The sequence below is a fragment of the Megalobrama amblycephala genome, linkage group LG17 (assembly GCF_018812025.1).
Source record: "Megalobrama amblycephala isolate DHTTF-2021 linkage group LG17, ASM1881202v1, whole genome shotgun sequence".
NCBI lineage: Eukaryota > Metazoa > Chordata > Actinopteri > Cypriniformes > Xenocyprididae > Megalobrama > Megalobrama amblycephala.
Window position 1 is genome coordinate 31,102,421 of NC_063060.1, and position 9,954 is coordinate 31,112,374.

Sequence of the window (9,954 nt, forward strand, 5' to 3'; positions counted from 1 at the left end):
GCTCATTATAAAATTGTACATTTTGAACAAAAACGTTACATAGTGTAGGCCTACCTTAAAATAAGTTTAATAAACACTCTCGAGCATTCAGAAATCACACAAAAGAAGATTAAGCAATTTCTGTTCATTCAAAGAATGATTTACAAAGAAGAAAACACTGTAGGCATAGGCCCTATTAACGCACCATAGATGAAAACAAAAATCACACCACAAATATGTTTACCATGGTTCAAAACGCAATGCAGAGCACATTAAAATAACATAATGGATATACATTATCAAATCAGGTATGTTGGTGGCTGTCAAATTATCAATGGCATTAAACACATTTTATTAATCTCACCCATTAACTTCAATGGTCAAAAAAATAAAGTTTGTGAACATACCTAAAAGTGATGCACAGAATTCATCTTGGGCATTTTTTTCCTTTTTGAAAAAAGAGACCCCTTAAGTTGGTGCCCTACACAAACTGCATACTTTGCATATATATATATATATATATATATATATATATATATATATATATATATATATATATATATATATATATGTGCGGCGGTACTGGACCTTTTACTGATGAATTAATATCTGACAATGATGCCTAATGTGTGTGTAGGCAATGTTTTTCATAAACATTTTTTGTTATGCTGGTTGAAACTCTCTTCAAATACTGATAGCAATCAATAGAAATCTAAATATTATATATATGATATATATCTTTTGTGGATGTGCAGGACAAAATGCAATGATAGGGTGTCCTACCTGCCCGTCAAACTGAATTTCCATATACCTTGCTCAGACATCACACGTCATCAGCATGTTCCAGAAGGCTATGCGGAGACAGACAGTCACCAAGTGTCATAAACAACAGCCACCTTTTACAGTTCCCTATACTGTATATATAGGCCTACAGGGCTCCAACATTTAAAGGGTTATTTCACCCAAAAATGAAAATAATGTCATTTATTACTCACCCTCATGTCGTTCTACACCCGTAAGACCTTCGTTCATCTTCAGAACACAAATTAAGATATTGTTGATGAAATCCGATGGCTCAGTGGGGCCTCTTTATAATATCAAGTCACTTTATAATATTAAGGTAGAACCACTGAACTCACATGAACTGTTTTAAATATGTTTTAGTACCTTTATGGATCTTGAGATTTTCAATGGCATTGCTGTCTATAGAGGCCTCACTGAGCCATCGGATTTCATCAACAATATCTTAATTTGTGTTCCGAAGATGAACGAAAGTCTTACGGGTGTGGAATGACATGAGGGTGAGTAATTAATTACATTATTTTGATTTTTGGGTGAACTAACCCTTTAAGACCAGTCTGTCACGGTGACAATTACAAAATTTAAGGCTGTGCTGATATCTTAGACAAACCTCAAAAATGTACACACAAATATTAATTTTTACTTTTTGAGTTCTGCAGATCCATATGAGTTCTGTAGATCCACATAAAACTGTCAGTTGAATGAAAGGCTTTGTAAAAATACTCACATTTATTTTCTCACTGCTGTAAGAATATACATTTCATAAACCATTGCATTTCACCTGACATTGGCAGTACTATTTTCAGTGAAAAGTTCCATGTAACTAATTTTAAACAGCACTTGCTGTTTTCATCATTTTGAAAAATTGCATAATCCAGAACCTCAAGAGACCATGTGTAGAGGTCAACAAGAGAAATGTTTTGGCCTTTAATGACTTTACCAGAATGGTGGGCACAGAAGGGCCAAGCAAATAGGAAATGCAATTAGTGCTTTGGGGGAACAAAGAATGTGAGCATCTAGAGACAAAAGGTGATGAGTTCTGTGACCTAGGTAGGAAGGAGGTAATAATAATAAGCACCTATGCATTTCCTGATGGAGGGTGGAGAAGGGATATTTACCTCGAAATGCAGAACACCATGATTATTTTCAAAGGACCCCAAAGAAAAAAAGTCTTGGTGTTGTTACAATGGGACATGCTGAAAATAAAAAGGCCCAGGTGAACCATTTAATCTGGCCTTTTTCATAATTATCATCACAAGTAACCTAGTAAGTAACATCAGATAAAATTCAGAGACAATGGCACTTAAAATTCCACATCCACAAACAATAACTGCATTGTCTTCTGTAGATGTCTCTGTGTCTTTACAAAGACTTTTCAAAGTAGTTGCTGTCAAGGTCCAAGACGTCAGAGTCACCAAAAACCTGTCTACACTCTTTGAGAACAGGAGATCTTACTGTCTTAAGTGGAAAATCACTAATGTCAAACAAAGGATATCCTTTAAGCTGGATAGCAGGCTGCTTCTGTGACGCCTCTATATATTAATTGGCGCCCTGTTTCTTTGCTTTTGTCTGATCCACCTTTGTGGCATTTCAACAAGCATCCTGTAACTTGGTGACAGGATGCTTGTTGACATGGGAAATTATTTTAATTGTTTTACATTATGTTCATATGGTGAAGGTTGCCAGTACCTTACTCTGCATTTCAGATCCATTTCTTTCATCATTCACAATACTCACTGGCTGCATATTTAATGTTGATCATATTTAAGGTTAATTATTTCACAACATATTTGTCGTCAGAATACATTAATGCGATCACTTTACTAAGTTTAACTTTCCTGCACGTTGGTTGAGTGATGACTCGGTATGACACTTAAATGAATTTGCTTTGGTTGGAGAGCAGCTCTGTTTTAAATAGTGCTTCCCATTGACGCAAAACAATGACAATAGCCTGATGGTTAGCCAGAGCTATTTTAGGCGTATGTGAAGTGGACCTATTGAAAACTTCATTGACAGTTCTTCTTGTACGCATGTTCATTTTACTGCATTGGAGTCATACACCTGTGTCCTGGAGTCACTGTGTTTTTCTGAAAACAAATTTGTTCAGTTTGTTTCCAGCTTTTTTTGGTGGCTGAAAGAATGCAAAAACATTTCAGGCCATTGTACTTGTATCAGGTTCTGTAATTTTAAGGAAGGCATATACACTTATAGTATATTAGAATTTAATATGGTTAACTGCGACAATATATTAGTATTACATCCAATATTACCCCTTTTTATATACTTATAACTCTTTACCAGTGTGACTCGCATTCTGTATGAATTATTTGTGCAATTATTTAACGGACTGAAAAAGAAAAACATGAATAAAACATGTTGACATTTTTGATCATTAACTTTTTATTCCACATAGCAAGAAGACATTTAAAAAAAAAAAAAAAAAAGGTTACTATATGAAAGACAATTACAGCGATAGACTCATTTTATATACACAAGATATATATATGTGAATTTCACAACGTAATTTCGGGAGGAGTGAACCCATCTAATCTTTCAGTTAGTGAAATTCAAACTTAATTTCAAGAGGAGGGAACCCTAATCTTTCAATTACGACCAGAGCATATAAGCAGCTACTCACTCTGCTCTGGCATCAGTTGTTTCGATATTCCTCCAGCTCCCCAACTCCACCACATAATTTAGGCATCTCATCCATCGTACTCCACTTCCAGGCACTATCCAAGCTCGAGTTGAAGCTGCTTCCTCGAGCCCCTCCACAGCGGACAGCAAGCCAAATACGCTTAACCTTATTAGCTTAAAGATTTTATGAGGAAACGAACTTGTGAAATATATATATATATATATATATATATATATATATATATATATATATATAAGGTATATACAAGCATAAATGCGCAAAAGACATTATCAACTTCACCCCACAAAAATAATTATTATTCATGTTAATTAGTATTCACATTACAGACTTGCAGGGTCAGTACATTTAGGTTTTCTATTTTCAAACAGTTAATAAATCAGACAGTCTATATATAGACACTCCTGGCTAAGCCTGATTTTGCCAGCACTTTGTTCACTCCCTCAATTTGGGAGTGAATAACGATGCAGCTCCTTCAGATGGTGATTTATTTGGGCTGTAAATCAAACACAAAAGGTATACGAGTAAATAAAATGAGAATCTATTAGGTAAAAAAGTGCAGACTCACACCACTTTGACTTGGTTTACCTTGGTTTAATGTTTGACCGTCACTTCCACCCGCTGTTGTTCTTACTCCTCCAACGGTCGCTCCAAATCCAGGTACATTAGACCCAACTGAGCCAAAACCTGCACCTCCTATCCCTGGTTTTCCCATCCCTACTCCACTTGATCCTGCACTACTGAATGCTGTTGATCCTGTTCCACTTTGTCCAATATTTCCAGTGGGAATAGGACTTGATCCAGCACTGCCAAATCCTGTCATCCCTGGTCCTACTCCACCCAAACTACTTGTACCTGTCTGGGTGAGACCTGGTCTACTTGATCCTGGCCCACTTAATCCTGTGCTACCTAGTCCACTTGAAAGGGTCCCTGTCCCCCCTGGAGCTGTACTTAATGATCCTGTCGCACCTAACCCTGTGCTGCCCCATCTTGTGCTTGATCCTACACCATTAGGGTTGGGATATGCTGACCCAATGGAGCCTGGCCATGGTATGATTGGTTTGCTTAGTCCTGTTGAACTCACACCAGTGTTTGGCATGTTTGGAAAACCAAAGGGATTGTATCGGCCAGTTTGCATTGGTGGCTGAAATGTAGAGAATTTAAAGTTTTTAAAATTATACAATTAAAGTCAATTATAAATATACACATATATTTTAGAATTTGTGATAATACAATAAAATACAAACAATTATTTAGAACGAGATAGTAAAACTTGGTTTATATATAAGTTGAAAGACCAACCTCACCTTACAGCTGGCAAGTGAGGTATTGAGAGTCTCAATGGTGCTTTTGAGCATTTTAATTTCTTTTTCCTTCACAGAAAGAAGGTTTTCGTTCAGGTTGTTATCTCCTTTTAGTTTTCTATTCTCCAGCAGAAGTTTTTCACTGTCTTCGTCACACTTGCGCTGCAGTTGCTCGAGATTCTTGCGATTCTCGCGAATCATGGAACTGCGGTTCTGATTGCACCAATCAGCGTCCTCTTTCAGGCGTACGTTCTCTATCACATATTTGGCATTTTCTCCATTAATTTTTGTGAACTGGTTCCCCACTATGTTCAGATACGACTGGAGCTTGTTCTCAACTTCTCTTGAAAGACTGCTGCAGTTTTCCCTAATGTCTTCAAGTTGATTTTTTTGTTTATCGCACGTTAGCTGGAAAGAAATGTGTTTTGAGAAGAGGTCATCGATCCTTTTGAGGAATTCTTTGGTGACGTTGGGGATTCCTCGTAAAGAATCGACAAAATCCTCTTTGCACTTCTTTTGATACAAGTTGAGTTCTTCCTCAAGGAATGCCTTGTCTCGCCTTAGTCTAATTGCCTCTAAGTGAAACCCATCCTTGTCTTTGTTGGAATTGTCTAACTCAGTTCTCGTAATGGCCACCGTCTGAGTAAAGTTTGCTTTGACCAGCTTTAGCATTTCCTCTGACTGTTGGAGCATACTTTGCAAACGTCTGTTGGTGTCTGGAAAAGCAAATTGTTGAAACAGGATTTCTAAGATTTTTTTTTCTGACCGAAAATTCATGAATTCATGTTTTGCTTTATGCAGTTGCAGTGTGTTAAATGAACAAAAATCCAGATTTTTTTGTACAGATCTACCTTATAAAAGTAAAGTAAATATTCAATGTAAAAATCATCTCACCACTTGGATCTGGACAGAACGCAGGAGGGCATGCGCGGGGCATTCTTTTTTCCATCTCACATCGAGACTGTAAAAACAAAGCAATAAGAAAAACTGTTTAATGAGGCTGAAGTTATGCATTTTAATGCTCTAAAATTCATGGAAGTATAAACGTTTACCATTAACATTCTGCTAATATTTTTCAGAATGTTCATATAACCAAGGAAAAACATTCTTAAAGCATTAAACATTACAAATTTTGAAAACGTTGACAGAACTTTCAGAAATTCTAGCCTACATTCTTATAAAACCACACATCATGCAATTATTTTTTTCAGCATCTACCTTCTCACTAGAGCATTCTCTTTTGTATGAAACATATCTGCAACCAGTAAATTTGTTGAATACATTTTAACTTTGCCCCAAATCTCACCACTGCTGTTTGCAAGTTCTTTATTGTCGCAGATGAGGTGTTTGCCAGTTTGCGCAATTCAGACAGAACTTTGTCATTGCTCAGCTTCGCAGTGAGAGTGACGTTCAGAACTTTGGTGAGGTTCTTTTCCTTCCCACGGAGAATGTGATTTTCCATTGTGAGTTTGCTGACACTTTGGTCCAACTCTTGCAGTCTTTTCTCCTCCACTGTATGCTCAGGTTGTCCATACACCAGAAAGAGCACCAGACTCGCGATGATCAAAGACTGGATGAGTGAGGAGAAAAAGAAGACAATCTTCATGTAGTAACCACAGCTCTTGCCTTTCGACTTGTGCATCTTCTTGGCAGCCAAGCCTAAGTTGGCCTGAGAATAACCACTGTTGTACATCACTGCTCAAATGTGGCCTAATCAATGAAGCCCCAGGTTCAATCACTATGCAAAAGAGTTCTCCTAAAACATCAAAGGCAAAATAAGAAGTGAAACATTAACGCTGCCAGCTTATATTGTTTTCCTGCACCTCCCAATTCATGACGCATCCCTGGTCCACCCTATGGTCATGATTCCGGAGGTTAGAACAACATCACGCACTGCTGAAGGGCTGGCCCGAACCTAAACTGTACATTGTTCTAATATGCATGTCCTGCCAAAACAGATCCTTTTGTTTGACAGCTTGCTGGCACTTGAGAAAGCACATGGTTGACGGTTTGACTACGTGCTGTTTTGAAGAGACATTCAGAGATGATTTTAGGTCTAGATTAATGATTACGACATTATGCCATTTTTTTACTTTGAGAAATTTGAGAAATAGAGTACTTCTGATTACCTCAAGAATTATTCACCACATTCCTACATGCTGTCTAAAATTCTTCTTGACGTATGAGGATGTGGTTTGTATATTGTGCCTTGCTAAAACATTACCTTTGACCAAAGCATTTCAGTCAATAGTCTTAGTTTAAACATAATGTAATTAAAATACTCACCATAACTTTGTGCTTCTATATATTATTCTGTAGTTATTGTCGAGCCATATGTTTCTAAATTTTTTGTTTTTTTTCTTCCCTGATATCTTATATCTAAAGAGCCAGAGAATAAGAATATTATGAAAGCATGTGGCTTTCCTGCCAGGAATTGTTGATATGCCAACCCGATTCCAAGAGGAAGCAGTAATTCATAGCTGTGTCTCAGAGTGACAAACGCAGAAGGCACTGTCTGGACACTTCTTAGGTAAACTACTGAACAAATGAAGGAAATCAGCAATAAACACAGATGCATACACATCTGCTGACATTATCAAGAGTTAATCGTCCTGTTTATCTGTTTCTAAAATACACTTGACGTTAAAATTATCATCATCTAACAAGGTTCACTCACACACTGTTGTTTCAAATCTTTCCAAATCCTGTAAGCTTGCCAAAGCACACATTACCTCATTAACGTTAAAACATTTGTGCTTGTATTATGTAAAGCACTGACAGGACTTCACATAACAACAAAAAAGAAAAAGAAATTAATTAAACAGATTTTAAAAGCAATGAAGCATGTGACTTGGAATGTACTGAGTTCATGGTTTGATGGTTAGCTACCAAAACTAAACTGCAACTGACTGCCAATAGTTCTCCGTAGATGATCAAAAAACAGAGCAATGTTTTTAGCCCCCGAGTCAGCATTTAGGCCTACATTTTTCAGATAAATAAAAGAATGACCCAGTCTCTGCTACTAAACTGGTCAAAATTAACGCATTAATGTTTATTTATTTTTTAATCCAGTAATAATTTGGCTAGCGTTACATTCACGCAAATGCTTTTAAACCATTCAAGCGCCACAAGACAAACGAGAACGCGCTGTCTGTTAATGTCGACTCGTGTGCACATAAGACACGCGCCAGTATCGAGTTCTCTTTCGCTCTTGAACAAACAATTACACACAGAATAATGCTAAAATGCCTTTTTTGTAGAGTATCCTAATAAGAGAAGTTTTAAATTATTTAAATAACATCTTAATTGAACTTAAAGAGATGCGCCTCAGATCCGCGTCATGTCTGGCAGCGGCAGGTCTTAAAGTCACAGCAGCCTAATAAACCAGTCCATGTGATGTCTGTTATTAATGTTAATAAAAGAACAAAAGTAACAGAAAAAAATCGTAGCTTAAATCAAGAATTAATCTATATTTAATTCATAATCTGTGCAGTGAATACTGTTTGATAACTTTTTTGATAACTATATAAATTCTGTATATTTCCTACCAGTTAGACAGGTAGGAAGGTCACAGGTAAATATGACATTTATTACGATGGATTTATGTGAAGATTGTTTTAAGTTCACTTAAACTGTCACTTACTGTCAACTGTCACTGTTCACTTACTGTCTTTAAGTTGTTTCTACATTAATTTGGAGAGTAATTGTGAAATTATTCCAACATAAAAATATTAAAAACTCCAATGATTTTAATAGCGATTAATTAGGCTACAGAAAAATGTGTGATTAATTAGTTATGTTTTTAATCAATTGACAGTGTCACAGCACTAATTTTTAACATACAATAGATTTGCATCACCTTTAAGACCTGTGAACGTAGCTTCTAAATCTTACCACTAGATGGGGATATTTCCAAATAACACTGAACAACACTTAATAAATATAAATAAATAAAATAATACATATTTCATTGCAAAATAAAATAAAATACTAAAATAAAAAATACAAAAATATAAAATACAAATATATTATTTTATTGCAAAATAAAATAAACTTTTTATGAAACTTTTTTTGAAGCCCATGTTTGTTCCAACAGGCTTTCGGGGCTCAGAAAAGTCAGTTTGCAAGTAACAGCTGCAACACTACCCAACATCCTAATAGAGATCAATCACATTCCTGAACCCTGAGGTCAAAGGCCAAATAAACTCCCAGTTTGTGCAATGCATATAACACAAGCAGACCTGTACTATTCTTTTCTTTTTGTGCACTCTTTCTCACACACATGCTCACATAAAAACAATATTTGTGGGGGAAACACATTTTACATTCCACCAAGAAAGTCACAACGAACAAATCCTAAAAAAAAAAGAGTTATATAAATCGATGATGCCAAATTAGCTTGCTGCTGATTTCTCTGAGCAAGTTGCAATCAAGGTTTGTTTTTGTTTCTGTTAGCTAAGAATATGATTTCACAGAAAGAGTTAAGAAGGAAGCCGAGGGTGAGCGAGGGCAGCAAATGAAGTGTTTTTCTCTTGAGTGTGACCCCTGAATAATTATACGAACTGGTGGCCAAGATCTAAATCTCCAAACAAGAGACAGCTGTCTCCTGAATCAACAACAAGATGTACAGCCTGGATGGCTTTCTCATTGTTTGAAAGTAATAAAATATGTAAAGTAAAGAAATTGTACATTCCTTTTTATGCAGGAAACAGTGCTGTGCTCATGCTCTCCTGCATTGTTCGATAACTGCACAAAATTATTATTATTATACAAAATTATGTCTTTCCTACACTCTGACCTCTTGCTACATAAATCAGGATTGAATTCAAGCCTTACTTAACCTGTAGATAGGCTCTCGGGTTACCTGGTAACTGCTATTAACATATTTGTACTTTTTAAATCAAGTGTAAAGAATCTCAAGGCGTTTTAACATTTATTCCATAAAACTAGTGTCTATTACATTAAGTTTTTATTTTTAATTACTACCAAGTAATCCAGTTGTGACTATTATCTTTTGTCAATTTCACTAGCACTTCAGGACACACTAGTACTCAGTGACAACTAACTAGTAACACATATTTTGAATTCCATTTGGGATCTGTGGTTCCTTCACTTTCAACTTGCATGTTTATCATTTTTTAGTTTTACCATTATTCCAATTGTTGCTGTCAATTTCTAGTTTTACTACCATCTATATTCATTAGTTACTACTAA

General features: G+C 36.0%; 1 protein-coding gene across 1 annotated transcript; it reads right to left on the reverse strand.

The window, feature by feature from the left end:
- Nucleotides 1–3,156: 3,156 nt before the first annotated feature.
- Nucleotides 3,157–6,982, reverse strand: plvapa (plasmalemma vesicle associated protein a). Its single transcript, XM_048164284.1, has 5 exons — nucleotides 6,047–6,982; nucleotides 5,635–5,701; nucleotides 4,744–5,456; nucleotides 4,025–4,580; nucleotides 3,157–3,932 (listed from the first exon to the last, which is right to left on the reverse strand). The coding sequence occupies exons 1-5, from the start codon at nucleotides 6,431–6,433 to the stop codon at nucleotides 3,880–3,882; spliced, it is 1,776 nt and encodes a 591-aa protein (XP_048020241.1). The 5' UTR covers nucleotides 6,434–6,982; the 3' UTR covers nucleotides 3,157–3,879.
- Nucleotides 6,983–9,954: the final 2,972 nt, after the last annotated feature.

Coding starts and splice junctions, on each gene's coding strand:
- plvapa (XM_048164284.1), bottom strand. CDS start 6,433: ATGTACAACAGTGGTTATTCTCAGGCCAACTTAGGCTTGGCTGCCAAG. Junction 5,457..5,634: donor GTTCTGTCCAGATCCAAGTG/GTGAGATGATTT, acceptor TTGCTTTTCCAG/ACACCAACAGACGTTTGCAA. Junction 3,933..4,024: donor CGGTCAAACATTAAACCAAG/GTAAACCAAGTC, acceptor TTTGATTTACAG/CCCAAATAAATCACCATCTG.